At 40.0% G+C, this 25,493-nt stretch overlaps 1 protein-coding gene across 1 annotated transcript in view; it reads left to right on the top strand.

Annotated features, from left to right (window-relative positions):
• The first annotated feature begins 18,821 nt into the window (after window positions 1–18,821).
• Window positions 18,822–25,493, top strand: part of Fpps (Farnesyl pyrophosphate synthase) — a 322,613-nt gene continuing 315,941 nt past the window's right edge. The window contains exons 1-2 of the mRNA XM_067126286.1: window positions 18,822–18,917; window positions 19,019–19,191. Coding sequence (XP_066982387.1) covers window positions 19,034–19,191 — 158 coding nt within the window. The 5' untranslated portion in view covers window positions 18,822–18,917; window positions 19,019–19,033. The remainder of the gene's footprint in view (window positions 18,918–19,018; window positions 19,192–25,493) is intronic.

The raw sequence follows: 25,493 nt of genomic DNA on the forward strand, positions 1-25,493 counted from the left end.
GGGTCCTCTTCCCCCATCCGGAGGAACCAGATACCTTCTGACAGTCGCTGACCGCTCCACCAGGTGGCCCAAAGCTACGCCCATGGAAGAAGCCACCTCCAGTGCGTGCGCAGAGGCCCTCCTCTCCAGCTGGATCAGCCGGTTCGGTGTCCCGGACCATATAACTACGGACAGGGGGCCCGCCTTCCTGTCCGAGCTGTGGACCACCCTGGCACGCCTGCTGGGGACCACTCATCACAGCACCACTGCCTACAACCCCGCAGCCAATGGAATGGTGGAAAGGTTCCACAGGTCCCTGAAGGCGTCCCTCATGGCTCGTTGCACCACTGAGAACTGGAAGTACCAGCTGCCCTGGGTCCTCCTCGGGCTGAGGACGCCCCCAGAGCCAACGGCGGCCCGTCCGCAGCAGAAAAGGTCTTTGGGGAGTCCCTCGTAGTCCTGGGGAAACTCATCACAGAGGACAGGGACGACTTGACAACACAGAGGTTCCATGACACAGTTGGGAAGTTCGCCCCCTGCCAGCGGACATATACTGACAGGACGTCCCGCTTCATGCCTCCTGGTCTATCCTCCACCACCCACGTCTTCGTCAGGAACGATGCCGTACGTCCACCCTTAACCAGGCCCTACAGGGGGCCTTTCCTCATACTTGAGAGAAACAAGAAGGCATTCCGGGTGGCCATCCACGCGAAGGAAGACTGGGAATCGGTAGACCGCCTCAAGCCCGCATTCCTGGAGGAAGACGTCAGGGGCACTTCCCAAAGCCCCCCACAGGAGGTGGCGCCCCCTCAGCCCGCCCCATCCACAGAAACACTCGTGGGCGCCCCCGGAAGGCCCTGGGTTCGGGCAGGAGAGCAACCCAACACTCCCATCTACAGGGCACCAGAGAAGTCGAACACACCCCCCAACTGACATCAAGAAGGTGCAGCCCCCTCCGCCGCCCCAGCAGCTACCTGCTTTGATCAGACGTTACCTACATCTTGGGGGGTGGGAGTAGTGTAAAGTTCCCGCTCAACGGGTTCTCTATGATGAACATCCCGTTTTCTGCAGTGCCTTCACAGCTGACCCGAGGTCGCACGTACACAATCTTATTATCATTACTGTATTGTGATTTGTATATTTATTACCTGTTCATTTGCCCTTGTACCACGTATATGTGTCAGAGTATTTTTGTGTCCAACCAGCTATTGTTAATCATGTTTTCTATATGTACCTGTCCTGTTTTGTGTAGAGAAATAGTTTGACCTCGGGTCACTTGTAAATTTTGTACTGGCGGTCTCTGCGTATACGCCGACGTCTGCACGCCGCTTTATAAGCAGGTTGCTTCATTAATAAACCAGCAGTACTTGTCTACCTGCTCTTTCTTTAGCACCTCTCACAAAGGCATTAGACCAGATCCCAAGAAAATGCGATCCATTCTAGAAGCTCCTACTCCAAATTCTGTAGTCTCTTAAATCATTTTTAGGATTATGTACTTACTACAATAGGTTTGTACCACAGTTCACTTCAATTTTATGTCCTTTGTATAACCTAACACAGAAAAATGTTAAGTTTCATTGGTCAGCTGTTCATGATCAAGCTTTTAATTGCTATTAAGGAGCTTTGGCTCAAGCAAATATTCTAGAAAAAATTTTAATCCCGAGGCTATGTTGACATCGGAAGTGGATGCAAGTCCAGTGGGAGTTGGGGCTGTTTTGAAACAAGAATTGATGGGTAAAATAATATCCACTATTGCATTTAAAAGGCAACTGTCAAAATCTGAGTGTAATTATTCTAAGATAGATAAAGAAGCACACTCAATTGTGTTTGGAGTTAACAAATTTTCTGATTTTCTTTTGGGTAGAGTTTATCATACGGACAGACCATAAGCATCTAATTCATCTGTTTAGTCCTTGTAAGAGTATTCCACAAATGTCAAATGCTCGAATTCAAAGGTGGGCATTATTTCTCACGGCTTTCAAGTTTAAGATAGAACACATTAAAGGTGAGAACCATACTGTTGCCGATGCCCTTAGTAGATTACCATTAAAATGGGATGATACTGATTTTCAGGTACCCGGTGAATATGTCAATTAGATAAACATTCTGAATAATAATAAATCTCTTGATTTTGATGTAATAAAAGAATGTACGGAGAAAGATACTCTGTTGTGTCAAGTAAGAGAATTTGTGAAAAATGGTTTTCCTAAAGTAAACGAAATTGATGATTCTGTAATGCCATTTTATAAAGTAAGACATGATCTTTCATTATATGAAGAGGTGTTATTATACAGGAGTCGTGTAGTGGTTCCTGAAATATTGAGAAAATGTGTTATGGGTGCTCTTCATGACGGGCATAAGGGTATTGTTGCCATGAAGGCAGAAGCAAGGTCTATGATATATTGGCCTAGTATGGACCAAGATATTCATCAAGTAACATCAAATTGCTCACTCTGTGTAACCAGCCTTAAACCTAAGGTCATATCTCCTTTGTCGTGGCCTTCAGTGGATAGACCTTGGTCATGCTTGCATGTTGACTACTGTGGACCTATTGAAAACTATCAATTTTTTACTGTCATTGAATTAATTTTCTAAATTTATTGATGTATTTCCATGTAAGACTATTAATTCAGAAGGTACCATACAATGTTTGAGAAAGTGTTTTGCTAATTTTGGAATACATGACTCAGTTGTGTCAGATAATGCATCTTGTTTTATGTCTAAGGAGGCTCAAGATTTTATTAAGAAAAATGGTATTAAACATTGCTCTGGAGCTCCTTATAATTCAAGTACAAATGGTCTTGCAGTGAGGATATTCCAGGAAAATTTTAAAAAGTTTGATGTTAAGAATTTTTAAGTTTTTGTATTCCTATAGAAGGACAGTGCAGTCTTCTACTGGTTGCTCTCCTGCTGAATTAATGTTTGGAAAGAAATTTAAAGGCCCATTAGACATTATGTCTAAACAAAAATGAAGTTCCAGATTGTGTCGATTCTAAATTTAAAGTAGGTGATGTAGTATATGCCAGGAGCTTTGGTAAAGGACCAGAATGAGTCAAGGCAAAAGTTACAAAAGTTCTTGGTAGAAGAAATTATTTAGTGCCTGTAAATGTAAATGGCAATTTAATTTGGAAGCATCATTTATCCCAGTTGTTTGAAAGGAAATTGTATAATACTGTTGAAACCTATGAGTCTTCACCTCCCAATGTCAGTGTTCCAATGGTGCCTCCTATGCCAATAAGTTCACCTCCCAATGTTGTCATTGATTCACGTGTAATAAATATTCCTAATGATTATGGTTTCCTGGAAAGGTATAATCCAAATTCTGTACTAGCTGATGTTAAGGAAACTCCTAAACCCCAGAGTAGGCCAGATGTTGTTTTAAGGAGGTCTACTCGAATTATAAAAAACCTGATTGGTTAACAGAACAAAATACATAATTTTACCTATGTGGGAGGAATATGTATTGCCAATGAATGAGGAACATCACTTGGAAATAATGTATGCATTCTTTTGTGCTCGTTGTTTAAGCTGGGAAGCAGGCGTTTTTTGTTTTTGGCTGTCGACTTCCCGCCATTCATCGAGGCACGCTTTGCTAAAATGTATTCCTTTAAGCTGTGAATAAAACTTGGAATGTTGTGTCATGTTTCTGTCAGACTACCTTGCAGTTAGTCTGGTTGATGAAAAAACTACACTTGCCTCCAGACAGTAATGTTCACAATTCTTAATCGACAGGTCTCGAACCACAGAGTCTTCACCGAAGACCTCTAACAATATCCGGTGTTGACCTTCGAATTGACAATTTGTTTGATAACTAACCTCTTCACACCTTGGGACGCCACCCAAAAAAAAACACACCTACGAACGCATTAACCGGAACCTGGACATTTCCAGCGAACACACTCACAAAGTATCTGATGGGCTTTTGGCTCTATAATCTGGATAAATGAAGGAATACTTTATGTGTGTGTATGTATATATATATATATATATATATATATATATATATATATATATATATATATATATATATATATATATATATATATATATATATATATATATATATATACATACATATATATATATATATATATATATATATATATATATATATATATATATATATATATATATATATATATATATATATATGAAGTTGAGTTGGGTGGGTTCTATCAATCCAGCCAACAGCAATTTAGTGCGAGGAGAAGGACAATTCCTTATAACTAAGTACTTTATTCAGCTGCTGATGTCTCAAGACGTTTAGTCCCATTTTCAAAGCTACATAGATAAAGAAACATACATTAAAAACAGACTTGGAATCAAAAATAACAAAAAGCTTTTTAAAAATAATATAAAATTATATTATAAGTACAGCAAAAAGTAAGAGTGACAGTCCGGGTAAACTCACGAGAGGTATAGAGGGGGACAAGTTGTTTAATAAAAAGTGATTCTAAAATTGCTAATTGTTGGTCGTTAGGAGTTCGGCCTATGATTTTAAAATCTTTGAAGTTAATATCGAATTTACATTTCTTTGCATGTTCACGTATGCAAGAGAATTCTGAGTTTGATAATTTAACACCCATTCTAGATCTCACTTCTCGATGAGAATTCAGTCCACCCGACATATTTCTCCAGGTTACATCTGGGGCAATTAAATAGGTAAATGACTCCAGAGGTCATCGGAAGATGAGGATTCTCTTTGTAAATGACTCTCGAGGTCATCGGGGGATGAAGATTCTCTTTGTAAATGACTCCCGAGGTCATCAGAGGATGAAGATTCTCTTTGTAAATGACTCCCGAGGTCATCAGAGGATGAAGATTCTCTTTGTAAATGACTCTCGAGGTCATCAGAGGATGAAGATTTTCTTTGTAAATGACTCTCAAGGTCATTGGAGGATGAGGATTCTCTTTGTAAATGACCCCCGAGGTCATCGGAGGATGAAGATTCTCTCTGTAAATGACTCCCAAGGTCATTGGAGGATGAAGATTCTCTCTGTAAATGACTCCCGAGGTCATCGGAGGATGAAGATTCTCTTTGTAAACGACTCCCGAGGTCATCAGAGGATGAAGATTTCCTCCGGCTGATGAGTTAGAGGAATTTATTTCTGGTGATAGAAATGACTCCTATAATGAGGTCATCGGAGGATGAAGATTGGTTCTTTGTAAATGAATCCTTCAGGCCAGCCCAAGGTCATCTGATGAATCAGCTCAGTGGTCTTCTTTGTAAATGACTTTTCTTTGTAAATGACTCCGAGGTCATCGGAGGATGACGATTCTCTTTGTAAATGACTCCCGTCAGGTCATCGGAGGATGAAGATTCTCTTTGTAAATGACTCCCGAGGTCATCGGAGAATGAAGATTCTCTTTGTAAATGACTCCCGAGGTCATCAGGGGATGATTCTCTTTGAAGATGACTCTTCATAAAAGATTCTCTTTGTAAATGACTCGAGGTCATCAGAGGATGAAGATTCTCTTCATAAAAGACTCTCGAGGTCATCTGAGGATGAAGATTCTCTTTGTAAATGACTCCCGAGGTCATCGGAGGATGAGGATTCTCTTTGTAAATGACTCCCGAGGTCATCGGAGGATGAGGATTCTCTTTGTAAATGACTCCCGAGGTCATTGGGGGATGAAGATTCTCTTTGTAAATGACTCCCGAGGTCATTGGAGAATGAAGATTCTCTTTGTAAATGACTCCCGAGGTCATCAGAGGATGAAGATTCTCTTCATAAAAGACTCTCGAGGTCATCTGAGGATGAAGATTCTCATTGTATTTGAATAAGAATCTAATGGTCATTGGTTTACAAGGTATTAGCTTTAGGTCAATTGCTGGTAAAAACTGTCTTATTATCTGCCGTAATTCTCGATAGAAATTTTTATCATGAATGAGCGGGACACTTGCGTACAGTCGTAATTTAGGTATGGTTGGTATTTTACATTTTAGATGGAAAATATTATTTAGAAATTTGTAGAGACGTTTATGAAACAGTTTGGGTTGGGAAAGCAGTTGTCAATAAAGTACTGATGGAGGTAGAGGATTTCGTTATGGAAATTGTTCCAGTCGGATGTTATACTGAATTTAGTTTAAAATTATAAAGACAATGACTATAAAAATTAGAACCCAATTTTTTAGTCATTGTTTATGTTATATATAAAAAACTTTTATTTTTTATTCAGTCTGTTTTTTATTATCTTTCTTCTGTTATGTAGCTTTGAAAATGGGACTAAACGTCTTGAAACGTCGGATGCTGAATAAAGTACTCAGAAAGGAACAAAGAATTGTCCTTCTCCTCGCACCAAATTGCTGTCTCTCTCTCTTTCTATATATATATACGAGTATATATATATATATATATATATATATATATATATATATATATATATATATATATATATATATATATATATATATATATATATGTAATGGGGAAGGCATGCACTTCTTAGAACTGTCTGTTATACTGTTTGCTTTCACTTCTGTAGGAACAAGTGGTCGATGTTTAACTATGCTGGAACTTCACTTATCGTGCTCAGATGTCGGCTATCTTTCAATATTTCATAAGTTCTTCTTTTATTAATGTTGGTTAAATGAAATTTATGTTTCCCCTTAATTACATTTATTTAGTCTTTAAACTGTATAACTTTTCCACCTTCCAATGGGTAGCAATGACCGAGTCTTTATCTTAAAGGCACATCGTAAAATTCGTGGACTTAGAATTTCACTTGTACTATGGGCGTTCAGAAATTTTATAAGTTCGTTAGTCTGTTCGAGTTGTCACAGTCACCTATCCACACATCTCGCACACTCCCTGCCCTGATGCCCTTTTTCTAACTGCCTCTGCTTCCAGAGCCTTCGTATATATGGGTATGGGTTCGATGCCTAAATCTGGTATAATTTTCCTTAGTTTCGTCCAGATGGGCTTCCCTTTTCCATTAATGTTTCACGTTTAATTGTCTATGCAATTCGTTCAACGGTTGTTATCGAGTTAACGTTATGGTGTGCGAGAGGTCACCGGGCGAGGTCAAGATCTAAATTAGTTCATCTATTTGCCCAGCGCAGTACGGGTAAACACTTTTAGTCACTGGCGACGACGGTTAAACTCGGCATCTGTTATGACTTTGTTTCGCTAACGTCTTTTCTGTTTTGCTGTCTCTGTCTTTATCAGTGATTTTCTGTATGCCCTTGTGCGTATATCAAAGTATTTAGTTTATTCAATTATAGACTCGTTTCTATTATATATGTATATATATATATATATATATATATATATATATATATATATATATATATATATATATATATATATATATATATATATATATATATATATATATATATATATATATATATATATATATATATATACTGTATATATATGTCTGTATGTAGGTATGTACAGTATGTTTATATACACTGTATATATAAAATAATGAAACATGTACTTATAAAGTAATCCCCTGACAAAACTAAAAGGTGTGTATATAAAATCCGTTGTAAGTCCTTTGGTCAAACAATGGAAAAGAGAACAGAACAGCATAAGAAATGTGGAAGATATGCACAGGTGAACAGTAGAATTTTTGTACATGATAGTGAGCACAACCATACAATTAACTGGGCAAGGGTAAAAAAGATAGCATTGTTCTCTTAATGCACTGGAAAGGAAAATCATTATATCTAACTTTATAAAAAGAAAGTTATGGCCATAACATGAATATCAGTCAAGGCATGCATAAACTTGATCTTATAATCTCAAAAGAAATTTGTATTTTTTTTAAATTTTAAGGAAGTCAGTAGCTATATATGGAAAAGATTATCATATCTATAAACGTAGTTAGCATTAATCTGCCAGATGTGAATTTGTATTCTCCAACGGTTGTATATACTAATGAGCTTTGTTGCCCCTCCCCTTTTGACACCTGTCAGGTGTGGAGTCATAGTTTAAATAGTTTTATATGTTTGTTCATATGTTCTCTGCAGTATATACTATACATATAATTATATATATATATATATATATATATATATATATATATATATATATATATATATATTGCATCAGTACTTTGTGAATGAAGTCAAAACCATTCAGGATCTACAACCAGTCTCTTATTTTTCACCTGTGGTGAGGATCTACAAGAGTTCTTATTTTTCACCTGTATATATATATATATATATATATATATATATATATATATATATATATATATATATATATATATATATATATATATATATACATATATATATATATATATGACTGTGAAATATTTTCTGTTAAAACAGAATTCCATCTAATAAAAGGAGCCCATGACAATGCCAAAAGGTGGAAAGTTAATGCTATATATTTTGGAGAACAAATGTCTCCCTCGTCAGGCAAGTATGAATGAAATAAGAATTACAAAAAAATGGTATTTATACCAAGAGTTCCAGAGGTCAGCCATTACAGTACTCCAGTTGAGAACTTCTTAATCTTCTTAATCACTGGTTGGAGGAAGATTTTATCAATAATATCCAAGTCTCAAGCTTCTTTTGAGGGGTTCATCATATTTCTTTGTTTATTCATTGCTGATTTTACTATCTGGCTTTTAAACCGACAACTGCTGCGATAAATTATATGTGACCAATTCCAGCTTATTCTGTGATTATGGTTATTTATGTGGTTAAAAATAGCTGAGCTCTATTGGCCACATCTTACTGAACATTTATCTTGTATTAATTTCTGGTGTGGTGATTTACCTGTAAAACCGATGTAGGATTGGTCACAGTCGAGACAAGAGATTTTGTATACTCCCGTTTCTTTGGGGACTGGCTTTTGTTGGACGTTAATCAGGGATTTTGCCAGGGTATCTGGGTAGGTAAAGGCAAAAAGGTTAGAGTTTCCAAGTTTCTGTGTCAGCATCTTAATACTGTCCAGGTGTGGGATTTTGATTTTATTGTTGGGCATCTCTCTAGTCTTGTTTTGAGGGGGACAGCAAAAGATTATGTTTGCTTTACGGATTGCTTTCTCAATTATATGGTCAGGTAGTACTTTAAAGATGACAGCTGCTTATGGATTAGTTCAATTTCCTTTTCCAGGAAATCCGGGGAGCAAATCCATAAGTCTCTTAAGAAAAAATTGCTGGCTATGCCAGTCTTGATGGAAATATCATGATAATTAAGATAGTGAATGTATGGAAGTGAAAATGTTGGTTTTCTGTGTACGGTATATTTGTATTCTGTTATGTCTCTAATTATTAAAATGTCAATAAAAGGAATTTTGTTGTCTGTTACCCATTCAACTTTGAATTTCATGCTGGGCACTAATGCATTCAATTTTGAAAGAAATTCGTTGAAATTGCCCCACCTATCATCCCAAAATGTTAGGATATCATCTATGTATCTCATCCACAGCATGTCTTTAGGTTTTACTGCATTTATTATTACCGATTCAAAATATTCCATGTATAGGTTGGCTAAAACAGGACTTAAAGGGGTGCCCATGCTACGCCCGAATTTTTGCTTATAGAATGACTCTCAATGGCCTTGCCATGGTCGAGATTTGCTGAAAGGGTTGTGAACCATACCTCTCCTCATGCTCCTGCCCTGGGTTATCCTGTAACCCTCCCATCTGCTGCTCCCGCCTGTAGGGGGGCTCAGCTACTCACTGCCATCTTGAAAAGATGTCTCAGAAGAGGAAGTCGAAAAAGAGAAGTTCCAATCGTCGCCTTCATTGTCTTCGTCTACTGCCGGCTCCTCGCATTCTTTTTCAGATGCTCGCCAGCAGAAGAAGGTCACTTCTACCCCCCACCAAGAGGATGTCCCATCTTGGGGCTTCTAAGGGGCTGCCTCCCTCCACAGGGGAGGCAGAGAGATCTCTTGTATCTCAGGCAGCCCCCCACCACGGTTAGTGAAAGAAGATGGGGGAGGCAGCCTTCCTCATCTGGTGGACACCCTTGATGGTCCCAGCTTTTGCTTTCCACACCATGAGGGAGTGGAGGAACGGTATTGAAGTCGACCTTCTTCTCTTTGTCTACCCCTGGACTGGGAATTCTGACGAAAGCTTTGACGAAAAGGTTGTCCTGCAGTTCTAGTCTGTTTACTTCTGTTGTAAGAAAAGGATTGCTTTCTTGATGAAGGTCTGCTAGATGAGGTGGGAACAAAATACTTAGCATCCTACCTCCCTTCTGAGATCGCCTGGTTGAATAAGTCTTGGAGAAAATACCCAGACATTTTGGATAAAGGGCTGTTTCTGAAACTGGACCAACTATCCAAAGAAATATGCTTCTGAGCTATTGACAGGAGGGAATTGCATTTTTTTTCAGTAGAACATTAGTCTAAACATTTGCTACATTTTTAGTCATGTAGTTTAAGGTTTTACCTGATGGAGGGAAGAAGTCTTTAATTACAGTCCAGGAATCACAAGACACGGTCTTCTGAATCAGTTTCAATAAGGCCCCTGGGTAGGTGTCAAGCCAAGAGGCCACTCTCAAAGTTCTTTCCAAACTAAACTCCAGATTGACCATCTCAGAACTAGAGAAAGTAGAGCCTATTTGTCTCAAGAAATCTAAGGAAGTGTTATTCGATAGTGTCATGTCCGACATATTAATTTCCCTTCTTACCTGCATATTTCTTCTAAGCTGCCGAAACCGTAGTCCACAGCGTCTCTCCCGTTGTCGACCGCTTATGAGTCTGCTATTTCGAAGGGAATTATATTAAGGTAATGATATCTCTCATAAAGGCGCGTAAGGACGGGATTGAGTGACATACTGGCTGGGTGTTGACTGGTTTATTGGTAGTTCCTTACTGAATGAATGTACAGAATCTTCGAAGATGTTATTGGCCTGTGCGGGCCGAAAAGTAGCATCTACACACAGACAGAGCAAAACAGAGGTAATGTTTCGGACATCTGTGTTTGCTGGCAGACAAACAGATGGTGATTGTGAGAGACATAATAAACATACAGTGATAAAACATATATCAATGGAAAGGCCAGGAAATTCTACATATGGCAATTGCATGAGATTCGAGACAGAATAATGAATACAATGCAGTAGCATAATATATGTGAAATGGTGAGACGTTTGGCATCTTCACAAACAGAAACATACATACAGTTTGATACAGAAGATTCGGTGGAACATTATGAGTACATGATTAGAATGCTTGCATGGCAATGCAAGTAGTGGTGATTATACATATATCAAGACAACAATGGTTGGGGAGAAACAGACAGAAATATTGTATGGTAGAAGTTGTGTTCCGCGAGTGAGAGAAAATGGGATGCTCTTGTTTCTGTCTTGTCCCCTCCGATGGATGACGAACACACGAACACACACGTGTGCTCGAAAGAGACTGCAGTTGGTGCGATGGGTCTCTTACAGGCGTAATGGAGATGAGACAGTAGTTTCTTTACTTTAATGATGAAAGTTAACTACAAACTTAAGTACAAATTACAGTTACAGTTACTCTCTTGACATCACTCTTGCTAGACAGTTCAATTAAGTCTGTTTGGGAGCACGAAAGCAAGGGGAAGTTATATCTTCCCAGGATGGTGGATTGGAACTCGAATGCTGTTCTTCTGGCTTCTGGCTTCTCTGGAACCCCTGGGTTCTCTGGTTATCTTCCAACTCCTCCTTCTCAGTGCCCCATTGGAAGATTTTATCTGTAAGGCCTCCCCTTGAACGGTTGATTGGGAAGGACGGTGGTGCGTGTTGTTAAAATCTCTCCTTAGAGGATTTGATTGGAAATGATCTTAGGAGGAGGTGTAAAAGACTCCTCCCTAGAATGTTTGATTGGAGAGGTGTCGAATTGCATCACTTTGTCCAGCCCCAATTCCATGGAATTGCCATGAAAACGCCTCCTATTGAAGGCGGGGTTATAGATATGGCTGGAACGTTAGCTTCTGATGAGGTGCTGAGTGATCCTGAGTCAGCTAAATCACGAGGCCACAGTTTCCAGATTTTACAATCGGTTTTATGGCCCTGGGCATGATGTACTCACTCACTGTTTTGAGTTCGTGCAAGGCGGTTTGCATATTCAGCACTTCTAGTCTTTCAACACATAACAACCCAGGCTTAATTGTTGTTCTCTTTCTCTCTGTCTCTCTCTTTATTCTCTCTCTCTCTCTGTCTCTCTCTTTATTCTCTCTCTCTCTATTCTCTTTATGCTTTCCCTATCTAAATTTTCTGCACGCCATTACAATAGCCTTGACAAACTTCCAGTCACTGTCCTGGTAGGGAGGTGGACTTTGCCTGCCTAGGTAAGGGAGGAGGTAACAATTTTTGCAATTGGGAGGCGGCTAGGGAACCTTCATCTCCAGCAATGAACAAATCAATTTCTTTAATTGATGACTTTACCATCGTAGTCAATGGTAGGAGGATGGAATGTTTCATTTCCTGTTCTAAGAAGGAAGAGTCTGCATAATCTACTTTATCTTCTTGTTCCGGTTCTGGATATTTAAGAATCATTCTTATTTTCTGAATAAGTTCTGGGAAACTCAGATATTCTTCCGGAACATCCTGACACTTGATCCCACACCTTGGGATTGACTGCAAAGTGTCTTCCGTTTCTGATGAGGAGGTGAAAGGGAACCCGGAGAAGCTAGAGGTTTTCTCTTTTAGATAGGTCGTACTGAATGGTAAGATGGGGAACATCTCCCAGAAAACTCACGGCTTTTATTGAAAGAAAACTGGGTTCATGAAGCCGAATCAACGTCCAAGCAAAGAGGTCTAACTTTCAGTTCATCATCTGAGGAAAAAGAAAAAGACTTCAGACATCTTTTAGTAAGAGAATGACTTTTCTTGGGGGTATCGTCATGTCAAGTTCTGCTCCCGGAATGGGAACAGGAGGCATCTGAAAACCGTGCAGGACAGGGAATGGCAGTTTGGCACCTGGAATCCACAAATTTTGCTCTCTTGTGGGAATTGCCATGCCATGTTCCGCCCCTAGAACAGGAACAGGATCCATCTGAAGACCGTGCAGAATGAGGAGTGACGGTTCGGTGCCTAGATTTGCGAGGCACTGGACAACTACTCTCCCTTTTACATTTCTGCCTAAGAGAAGTACCTTGCCGAATCACTATTCTAGTGCGTGACCCGGAGGTGTCTCTAGGAAAACCAGAACAACATCCATGACGAGAAGTGTGTCGTTGTTTACTTAATTCCAGAGAAGCAGCATGCCGAGACACACTTCTCAAGCATGATCGGGAGGAACTCTCAGAAGAAGACTGAGAACGGCGATGTTTTGACACAGGAGGAGAAAAGCTTGATGAGGAAGAGGCAGACAGGCAGAACTTCCACTCCATCGCACACCACTGGTACCCAGGACTGGATTGGGAGAGACATTGGGAGTCCTTTTCCCCCCTATCACTCTGGGAGCCGCCAGGACCTGGTACCAGGCTAGCCTGGGTAACACTGATCTTCTTACTTTCGCTAATGGAAGCTGTCGATTTCTTGATTGGGTTGACTGTATCCGAAACCGTAGATTTACCAAAAAACTTCATTAGAACCGATATCATCTCTTGTTGGACACTGGAATTCTGCTGGGGTAACGGGAAGCAGAGAGGAAGCAAAGACGGCTGGAGAAGGGATACCCATAATGGAGGGGATAAGTTCTATGGGTTGGGGAGTTGAAGTTTCCTTTTCTGACTTCTTTTTAGCACTTCTATTTTCATACTTCTCCTGCTGAGAAGACGACCATGATTCACATTCTTTGCACTTCAGAGATCGAGAGCAATCTTGCCCTCTGCATTTACAGGAAACTGGTTTCGCTGAAGATTTCATAAATTATCAAGAAAAAACAAAACACACTTTGAGATTCACCATACACTGTTCACATATGTCTCAAAAAACACAGATATTTCAAGAAAAAGTGAGATTAATATATGCAGGGCGTAAGAAGCACATCTTAACAACAACGGCTAAGAACAAATTGGAGGATGCTGGTCCTGCGGGCCTCTTTTATAGCTAGTGCTACTCTCTAAAAGTGAGTCTACCATATCCATCTGTGCATGCGCACCTAAGGATACCTCCTGTCACATGATGTTGTGGTATTTGTATTAGTGTCGGAACAAACTAAATTTAGCAGAGAAATTCTGTCATTATAAATCACGGTTTACAAATGACTTGACAGAAACTTGTTAAATTTTGCCTTTAAATTTTTCACTAAAACCACTGTAATCATTAAAAACATCAAATGCTGGTTTGGTGTTGAAATTAATCAAATTACTTGATGACAGTCAACTGCGGATTTAGACATAGAGATGATAGAGCCTTCCAAACAGTATGGCATCCTCACGAGAGAGAGAGAGAGAGAGAGAGAGCTGGAATTTCTTCTGGCACTGAGACAGCTGTCGCTGAAATTTTTGGTGCTGAAATGCCTTAGCGCTAAAATGACCGCGCTGAATCATACTCTACCCTTAACACCAGTTCCTTGTCAAACTTGGCTTTGGCATTCAGTCAGTGGTATTCTACTCAGAACCTGTCTGATCCATCCTTCTTCCTCACCATCACTACCTACGGTGAATAGTATGCAGAAGCTGACCTTTTTGATGATCCCCATCTCGAGCATCTCTTCACCTGCTTCCTAGATCACTTCCCTACTAGCATAAAGTAAAGGATACATTGTTGTTCTAACTGGTTGAAATCCTTCCTGGATTGCTTGTTAAGATGTCTTGGTATTCCTCTACTAACTGCAATACCTACTCCTGTTGTTTACTTAAGTCTGTCTTAATGTTGACATTACTGTACATCTCTAATTCCATCTGCAGTTGAAATTCCAACAACTTCACCCCGGATTACTTGGTCCTTGTCCCCCTCCCCCTTGCTGAGAATCACATTCAGGCAAAATTTTTTATCCAACAACAGCTGCTGTTACTTCACTCACTGCCTCTCATGGCAGCTGATTAGGATGTCAATGTCAAGAGTCCTCAGTTCTCTACAACATCAACCTTGTAGGCCATGAGATTAACTACCCCCTTGACTTTGTATGGCCCTCTCCATGGCAACATCAATGTGTTTGCCTCTTTGGTAATAATGGTGTCACTTTCTGTTGTATCTTGAATCAATGGTCTCTTCTCCTCTTGTGGTGATGCTTCTGACATCCCTGTGCCACATAAAAGCCCTCTCTGGTTAGTCGACAGGTCTCTTCCAGGCCCCTAACTTTGTGTGCCCTTGAGTTAAGAGGCCAGACTCCTCTGGGGAGGAATTATAGCCCGACTTAATAATCTCACAAAGTTATAAATAGAGGATGCTCTTGGACAGCTCCCTCTTGCGCCAACCTATACTAATGAAAAATCTCCTACTCACCAGCCTCAAGTAGTGGGTCCTTTTCAAATAGTACTTAAGGGTGCGGACTGGGCACAACAGCATTTCATCTGGGTCTCCACCAATGAAAACGGTGGGAAGGAAACTTTCTCTCATCTGGAATTGAAAGGTTCTAAGTTTTTGTTACAAACTCTGGGACAAAAGCAAAACAGAGCGATCCTTACCCTACAGGCCATGCAGTTCTCTCACTCTCTTTACAGGCTAAAGCCAAGAGAAAGATAGTCTTCAGGGTTAGGTATCTGGAAAATGAGAAAGCAGTTCTTAGGGAGGCTATCTGGGATTCTCTTGACGCCTGGTGTACCAGTACCAATCTCGGTCTGACCAAGATTCTTGGTCTTCAAACCCAGTTGGGAAATGTGTGCAGTCGCACCCCTGCCAATCCCCCATCCGGTGGAAGGGAGGAGGACACTGGGGGCAGCATTCCTCCCTGCTTGCTGCCGATAGTGGGGGAGGGGTGCTTGTCAAGCCATTGGGCAACATGGGGCAGAGACCTGGGTAGTGGAAGTCCTGCTGGAAGGATACTAACTACCTTTCGAGTCCCTGCCAACCCTCACTTTCGATCTGGCCCATTCTGAAAGAACCTTTTGGTTCTGCTGGTTTTACGTATGGGGCGGTGGTCATATTAGACCACATCCGCCTTCTTTGGCTTACTGGACGTTGCTCATAAGTCCTTAGGCGCGTTTTCCCTGGGTCCTTTGGTGGAGCTTAACAAAATGTGCCCAATTCCCCCTTTTAGGACAGGTGCGTATTATCTAAGGTATTCGGTTAGCAAGAGAGAGTGTGTTAGTGACTGGTTCTCCCCCTTTCTCTTTGGTTTTTTCTCGTGCAGGGCAGAATGTCAGTCAGGATGCTAAGCTTGTGCATGCTGGACAGACGTGGAATGAAGGTAAGCTATATGACTGAACACCAGTCCTTCGTTTTTCATTATCTGAATCTGAATGGATGCAAATTCCCCCCCCCCCCTTTCTTGGCAAAGGGAGACATGGACAAACAATAAAGCAAACCTGTTAATTTTAATAGCCTGTGTTATTGTCTCTGACGCATACTGGTTCTTTCTGTCTTTATTAAGTGATGTACGCAAACTCGTTACTAAATGCCCAGAAGTCTAGCAGCTGTAACATTACATTTGTTCAGCATGCTAGATGTGTAACATAGCATACCTTCCCCTGCTCTTGCGGACCAGGAAGGTGAAATCCTAGGTTGGGTGAATCTACCATTCAGTTCAGAGAGGATGCAGACTCCTCCCACCAATGAGTAAGTATCCATGTAAAGATTGCAGGTGTTTGTGTAGGAACAAAAAGCAAATTTTAAAAGTAATTTGTAATTTTCCTAACATACAAACCAGAAGTTCATTACATAAAAGGCCCACAGCCATGTACCCTCAATCTGGCACCTGGGCGGAGAAGCATGCAGTAGTCCGGAGCCGCAAAAAACTGCGGTATTCGAAGACGTACACGGCATAATAATTATGTATTGTAAACTGGAGAGCCAACTAGGCAATCAGGGTTGGAGTAAATACACTTGAAGAAATAAATTACAATTACAATTACTTTCAAAAAGTGTAAATTACAATTACAATTAGAATTACATTTGGAAATAGCAATTACATTACAATTACAATTACTTAACAACAAATTCAATTACAATTACAGTTACAATTACAAGGGGTTTGGGTGCAAGAGTAAATGCTAATCTTTGGCACAGGAAACAGTGCGTTGAGGCGAGCAAATCAAGCTAATGGGGTTTCATAATTTATTTCCAGAACAGTGTTTATTAATATTAATGTTAATATTAATATTAGTGGCGGAGCACCAGCAAATTTAAATGTTATAAGCAAATTGGAAGCACCCTATCACTCCTAATGGAGCCCGGCCTCTACCACTTCAATTTTATAATGACAATTAAATTACAAATTACATCATCCTGTATAATTAATTAAATTACAATTGCTTACTATAATTTCAATTACAATTACACGAAATTCTATAATTAATTACAGTATATTTCAATTAAATTACAATTGCAAATACCCAACCCTGCTAGGCATATACAGTAGGTTTAGTTGTACCATGCGGGGCCCATTTAGATAAAACTAAAATTTTATTTATTAAGTTTGATAGGAGTGGGGATGTGTAAAAATATAGATTATTGCTTAACATTAAATCCCGTAGCAAATATCGAATGCCCTACAGCTGATGATTTATTTATTCATTTTTTTATTAAAAACTAGAACTTTTCTTGTGACCTAGGGCAATGCAGGAAGTTTTGTTTGTTTTAGTTCACACGCGTCATGCTGCCTGATACCTATCCAGTCCATGTTGGCATAAAGACCATGTCATCCTAACTAGTCGATGTACGACTAAAACTGCAGGCACGTCTGAGGGCCTCGCGGTTGGATAGTTGATACAATACCATTTTAGTTACTACTTTGATAAAGTGAAATATTTAGGGGTAATTTCAAGACTAGGTAATTGCCCTTCTAATAACAATGCAAATAGGCTGCAACGTATCATCCGTATGGTTCAAAACTGAATCACAGTCTGACAGAAATATGTGGGCTGAATGTTCGATTTTTACTATGGCTATCATAAGGCAACTTTCCCGTAATCAAGACAGTAAGTACAGGTGTCAAGGAAGGAACCAACTTTTCTCCGACGGATAAAAGAGGAAATGTTTCCAGAGTAAAAGCTATTCTGTTATTGTGGGAAAACTAAGGAATACAATTTAACCTAACTCTAAATATCCCAATTCCTCCAACGATAGTTGTAATATTTTCTTTGAAGAAAAGGTCGTCATATGAAGAAAGTAGGGCTAATCCAGGTTAGTTTTACCAGTTTTAACGTACTTTCAAACTTACCGTAGCCCAATAATCGAGGGTTTCACACAGACCTATGATTTTTGAAATAACATCTCATGCTTTGATTTAAATGTAAAAGGACATTTTATACGGCGCCTGTAATCATTAACACATGGTAAATCTTAGCGATTGCTGACCCCTCTACCAAATCATCGGTGGCTTTTTAATGCTCTAAATTTATTAAAAGACACTGATTTCACCTCATAACATCGCAATTGAAGCTCACGCCAAATGATATTTTTGGGCTTTCAGTATAGAAACTAACGCAGTAATGTGGAAAGATGGCTCTTTTCCACCATACGAACGAAGAGTAAACACCGGGGTGGGAGGCAGCACCAGCTGAGCAGTACAGCTGTAGTGTACAGTGGCGGCACCACCACCAGACTAGACAGTAGACACCAGTCAGTCTTAGTCCTAGTCAGTCTGCAAGCGGAAGTTCCCAGTGGTAGAAACTGCTTCCTGTGGTGAGTAGAGCATAGAGTAAAACTTGAGGGGGGAGAGAGAGTCGCTGTAATAACACGCAATTCATTTTGATCAAAGTCTATAGATAGCCGTTCTAATTTATTATTAGAGAATAATAAAATGCAATGAGTGATAGATGTTATTTTACTTTGAAAATGCACAGGTTGAATGACGGTCTTTTTTTGAACTGTCGCTTATCCTGTCTCCAAGTTGACAGTCAAGATCGCAGGCTGTCACGTACACAGCCAAAACTTGGCGACCTCACTTAGTGATCGCTTGTTGCTCAAATGACCTTTTTGCTAATGTTGATAATGTATGTAGATGAAGTCAGTTGTGTCTTGAATCACTTTACTATGTAATGCACAGGAAGGACTGTGCGAAAAGTACATCTATGTATTTTTAATTCCCTGACAGATCGTCAAGTCCAAAATGTCTGGCGCCAAATTCATTCTCTGTAGAAATGGTTCGCGGACGTGGGGTCGTCTAGGAATGTATTTTAGAGGTCAAGGACATTACGAAGGTCAAACATTTACAGCTAGATACTCGCCCGTAACAACAAGTGTTCATCAAACTTCCGGCCTATCAAGGTAGATAAGGTGTTTATGTCCTTAAGCTAGGTTACTCTCCCCTTCATAAGGTTTGGCTGTCTTGAGCCTGAGAAAGGATTCAAGCATTTAGTAATCACACACACAAACACACACACACATACTGTATATGTGTGTGTGTTTGTATTAATTTTTCGGTAAATACGTTGACCATATATTTTTCCATATTGTCGGTCTTTCTTTGAGCCTGATTTTGACTTTTAGCGTAAGGTGGGTGGAAAGCATTTACAGCACAGCTATTATCCTGCGGGAGACTCCAGTGGGAACCGAGGATGTCTCGGGAGTGGGAGACTAAAACCTGACAGGATTGTTCAGAAATCGTTCATGTGTGAAATAATATAAAAGTAAAATATGCTGTCACAAGGGGCCTTAGGCTACAGGGATGCATCCTAACCTGCCACAAAACTAACTTGGACTAGGACGCATGGGCCTTATTGGGGGGGGGGGGACTTCAGTCACTGTCCCAGGACTCTCCCTCACCCTAACCGGATGAGTACCTTCAATCATGAAATGAAGTGTCAGCATTCATTTGATCTAAACTAGACACCCAGGCTAAACTAGAATGGTCAGAGACACCCAGGTTCCCATCCTACCGCATATTTTACCGTCTAATTTTGATGTGGTGACTTTGGGGTTTTGGCCCAGATGCAGCACGCAGTTGTATTCCCAAAGTACCACAACCAGTTCGCCTGTTGGGAAACAAAATTGTACTCAGAATACAGAATATCATAGCATAGGCCCATTTGGTCTGGTTGAAAATAAAACTATTGGGATTCTGGCAGTTCTATGTAATAGGTTTGATTGTTTTGGCAGAGGGATTCAGAAATAATGGCAGGGTATTTTTTTTCCTACACCAGATATAAACCTTCATTCGTTACTTTGGATTTTCCTTCGAGCCTGAGTTGGAAACAGCCATTTATGTTTGTTGACAAGATAGCTAACTGTCAACAGGTAGGGGGAACCTCGCCCACTTGTCGGTCTGCACTGGACTTTGCTTCCAGCTTCATGTGCAAATGTTGTTCCTGACTCTAACCCAACCATCTCGGGGTTTCTTACGTACAATAAATTGCATTTGTTTATATACAAATACCAACCTTGTTCTGTATATCAAGATAAGCTTGCGAACATGAGTTGGAACAGATGTTAAAACTTACAGACAAGGTAGTTGATGGGTAGGGGAAGCCCCGCCCACCTGTGGGTCCTTACTCCACTTTGCCTGTGCACCACCTTTACCATTATCAACTCTATACTCTGTGCTTTGTAAGTAATTTTGTTCTCTATTTTCCTTTTTCTTGTTTGAGAGATTTGCTGTGTTTGGTATGAGATGGATCAAACCCATAAATCGTTGTAGCCATCTACTTCCTCTACTTCGAGGAAACTGCTCACTATCAGGTGCTGCCCAGGGAAAGACAGACCTTGTAAGGGCGTTTGTCTAATATGGAGATTGAACAACATACTCTGTCCTCTGGAAACGAGAGGATCTATTTTCTGAGTGCCAGGAGTCACCGCCAGAACTAGGTAAAGTTTGCAGATGAGAAGAAGGAGGAAGACCTCACCAGTGTCATCAGAAGGGAAAACTCTGCTATTGACTCTGATGGAGGTCTTCGGCACCTTCCTGCCACCTGCTGTTTTGGCTCCCAAGGGAGCCGTCTCCTCTTCGTTGTCTCACACCAATCACACTGTGGAGAGTCAGCGAGTTGGAGAGGACGTTCACTCTGGGATCTCATTTGAGGCATTTTTTCACCTGGAGGGAGAGTTTTCCACTGGCAGGCAGTCTCTCTGGTCAGAAGGAAGACCATGCTACCTACCTGACTATTCTTGCTGGTCCAGAGGAGACAGAAAGACTCGTGGAGTTATGGCCATCCCAGGAGATCTTGGGGGAGCCTAGTGTGAAGGCTTAATTAAGTCCCCTTTCTGTTGCTTTGGCGACTCCTGTGACTACGACTATAGTGACCGTGACAACTTCGGCAGTTACCATATTTACTGGTTCCACTGCACCTATGTATACTGTAACTCCTCATGTATTCTCTGTGATGTGCTTTGAGGAGTTAGGGGCAGTTCTCCTTTGTTTCTGACTTTGACAAGCCTGTCATCTGCTTTGTCTTCATCTTTGGCATGCACTTCTGCCTCCTTCCCTTTGACTTCTATCCCTGGTAAGTGGAAGAGGAAGAAGATTGCTTAGTCTCCCTGTGGGAAGTCAGTCACTGATGGGGCTCTAGGTAGCTCTGTGGCCTCTACCTCTGCATATGTTGCTTCCACTACCCCTACATCTCCCGGACCTAGGGATGAGCAAGGCTGACCAGTCTGGCCAGGGTTCATGGACTGTAGATCTGCACCTCTGCCAACATGGTCCAGCAAGAAGGTGAGGAAGGAACTTGCAGGTGTTCTCTCACCCCGCTCCCATTCTAAAACACAAATGCTCCAGCGGTCCCAGGTATGTTTCCACCTGGCTTGATGGTACAGTCAGACTAGACAAGAGAAGGTTCCCCTCTCCACCTTCCTCATTGATAGAGGTTTTGGACTCTGAGAAGGCTGTGTCACATTTGAGGGACAGCCCCCACCCATGTTTGCTTGAGCAGGACTGCTCCTCCTGACCCATGAGGATGTCAGCACCACAGGCTGGGGACTGGCCATGACCTCACTCTCTGGAGAAGGCCCCACTCTTCTCTCGGTTGGGCAAGGGTGTCAGGTACTGTTCGCCTGTTCCCTCCACCTCTTTAGGCATTGCTGAGAGGAGGGGGTCGGACAGGTCTACAGATCATGACGTATTGTTTGTGCCCCTGATCCAGTCCCTCAGACCGTGACAGGGACCGTTTGTGCTCTTTACCCAGTTGCTTTCCTCTTAGGAACCAGTGTTTAATTGGAGATCGGAGCAAGGGAAATGGTGTTATTCCAGCAATCTTGGTGAGATACAATAGCTACTTAGCCTAAATTTTATATACAAATTGATTTACTTACAAACAAGAAGTTACTACAGTACTTAAGTCCTGTGTACAGTACAGTAATTGCCTGGATTGAACCCTACCTAACCACACCTAACCTAAACTTGGTGCAGAAAGAGATATTTAATTTGACCATTATCAGTGCACAAAAAACTTTTTTTTCTGTATCCTATGCATACATAACACAATCAATACCATCACCATTTCACCCAAGGCAAACCCAAAGCTCCACCTGAAAGTCAATCAAATCACTCTGCTATTTGCTCAATCTATATATTATATATATATATATATATATATATATATATATATATATATATATATATATATATATATATATATATATATATATATATATAATCCATATAAAATCGGAGGGCACTATAGTAGGCAGGAGAAGGGCGCAGGAACACATACAGAACCAGTACACACATTTATTCGTCTACGCGTTTCTTGACCCGTGGTCACATCATCAGGACATCATCTTCAGTTATAAATTAAAAAGGGACATTCAGCATAAATAGTTAAAAATAAATATACACAAAACATAAAAAAACTTAAAATAGAAAATCAGTTGAACTTAATCACACTTAAATACATTTACACATTAAAGAACCAATAAAAGAAAACTTAAAATGCAAACTTAAAATGAACTTAATAAAAAACTGAACTTAATAAAAAGGAACTTAAAAATAAACTTAAAAGATAGAGCAGAAGGCGCTCCTCTCAGGATGAAAGAGGAAAACACACTAAAAGAAAACAGCATAAAAACAGGAGGAGGAGGCGGACAAATGTAAACAAACAATCGCATCATGCTATGAACAGGGGAACGGCTGATGATTGGCAATTTAGCGCCGGTACAATTCTTTTGATGTTGAGACTTTCCAAGAGAAGCAGTTCTCCAGGTTCCTTAGCTTGGCCAATTATTCTGAAATTGTTGTATTTTATTGGCGTCTTGCAACCTCTAGCGTGGGATCTTATATTTGAAAGTTCGGGATTAGACAATCTGCAACCCGTACGATAACTCACGCCCATGTGAGAATCGGCCCTGACCTTGAGGAGACGCCAAGTTGAACCAACGTAATTCCCGGAACTACATCCGGGGCACTTGTACTCATATATGACGCCCGACGTCATCAAGGGACAGAGCCGACCCTTGAAGGGAAACAAAGAACCAATGGTTTTAGGATTTTTTAGTATTAATTTAATGTCAAGAGCACCAATATGTTTTTGAATAATTTTAGAAAGCTCCTTAGCAAAATTTTGATTGTTAGGTAAAAAACAGAGGCTTGCATATATATAGTAAGGTTAGGTACATTGCATTTAGGCATTAAGGGTGCAAGTTTTTTATCAAGAACTTTTCTAATAACCTTAAATACTAGACGGGCAGGGAAACAGTTGTTATGAAAGTAGTGCTTAAGGAAGAGAATTTCAGAATGAAAAGAAAGCCAGTTAGAAGTTAGAGATAGAGCCCAATGTACTAAGGTATGAACAGAGTTAATTTTAAAGTTAATAAAACAAGAACTATAAAAATTGGAGCCGAGTCCGGTGAATGTACTTTTCCTGAAAATAGTCGTATTAAAATTATCATTATCTTTAGTAACTAAAACATCAAGGAAAGCCAACTTACCGTCTTGTTCCTTTTCAATAGTAAAATTAATATTATTGTGAAAGTTGTTGGCTAGGTTTAAAATCTATCAGCATCATACTCATTTTTCAGTAGAACGAATGTGTCGTCTATGTACCTGGCGTAAAATAAGGGCACTCCTCCATTATGTGCTCCTCCAGGAGCACATGAAAATATTAGCAAAGAGAGGAGACCCCATCGCCATCCCATCGATCTGTTTAAAAAGTTGGTTATTGAAAACAAATGCCGTGTCCAGCACGGCTAAAACTCTAAGAGTGTTTTAAAAAGATTCATAATTAAAATTACAATATATAAAATCACGAGTGGGAACAATTTGGTTAAAATAAGATCAATGGTCTCCCTCACAGGAATGTTAGTGAAGAGGATTCAACATCTAAATTGACCATATACAAATCTGAATCTTGTGAGAGGACCTTCGTTTTAAAATCTTCGGAGTTTCTTAAGGTATATTCATTTCAGGTCCGGCTCCAATAAAGGTACCAGAAAATTAGCAAGCTTGTAGTTAGGAGTATTGTAGGAGGCTAGGATAGGGCGGAGGGGAACCCCTTGTTTGTGGATCTTAGGCAGGCCGTACAGGATACCAAATGAGGATCCGCTGGAAAAAGGTCATCATAAATTTTCTCACCGATTGTACCTTGCGTTTTGAGAGACCGTAAAAACCTATTAATCCTATCTTCTATCCGGTAAATTTCTTGATAAATATATATATATATATATATATATATATATATATATATATATATATATATATATATATATATATACCCGAAGAAGTGTGCAATACATACAAAAGCGCTTTTGGTACCTGGTCTTTAATTTTCACCTTTCATGTGGTCGTCTACGTATATATTTGTCACGTGCAGTTTGGTGACTTATTGCTGATATATATATATATATATATATATATATATATATATATATATATATATATATATATATATATAATATATATATATAATTAGAATTATTATTATGAACTCCAAGATGGTGCAGAGTTGATTAGGTTCTTTTAATGTATTATAGATCAGTACCACTATGGAAGAACTCCAATGAGTATGGTCACTGACAACCAGCACTTTTAAGATAAAAAAAAAAATTCAGAGAGGCCACATAAAATACTTGATAAAAATTAACAGTTTAATACAAAATATATTAATGTATAATTACAAACCCTTCTGGAAACTGAATAATGGGGGAGAAAAACCAGTACATACTTCTTCCTACACAAATACAAACCTTCAGTTTTTACTTAGCGATATTGCTTGTGAATGTGAGCTGGAATGACCGTTAACTTTCAAACAAGGTCGTTAGCTACCGACAGTAGGGGGAAAGCCCCACCCACATGGTCTTCACTCTGCTTTCGGCTGCCGTCGTGTCAAGATATCTACTGCACTCTCTGCCCGACTACTGTTTGACTTAGTTTTGCTTGTTGTGTTATATGAGTGTTTGTTTGTTTGCTTTATATAATTATAATGCAAACCCCTAATTTAAAACAGCCTGAGAGGAAACTGTTTATGAGGTCTCCAGGAATAAACAAACCCTGTAATCGTTTCCTCTCCTCTATAGTATATAGTGTACGTTGTGCAGGAAGCATAACTGCAACCAATCAAGCCTGTGTAGTGAGGGTTGTCTGGCCATCTGAGCAGTGGGTGCAGTTTGGCCAGAAAAAGAAGAGAGAAGAGTTTCCTCAGTGT

This window comes from Macrobrachium rosenbergii, chromosome 3 (assembly GCF_040412425.1).
Source record: "Macrobrachium rosenbergii isolate ZJJX-2024 chromosome 3, ASM4041242v1, whole genome shotgun sequence".
NCBI classification, from domain to species: domain Eukaryota; kingdom Metazoa; phylum Arthropoda; class Malacostraca; order Decapoda; family Palaemonidae; genus Macrobrachium; species Macrobrachium rosenbergii.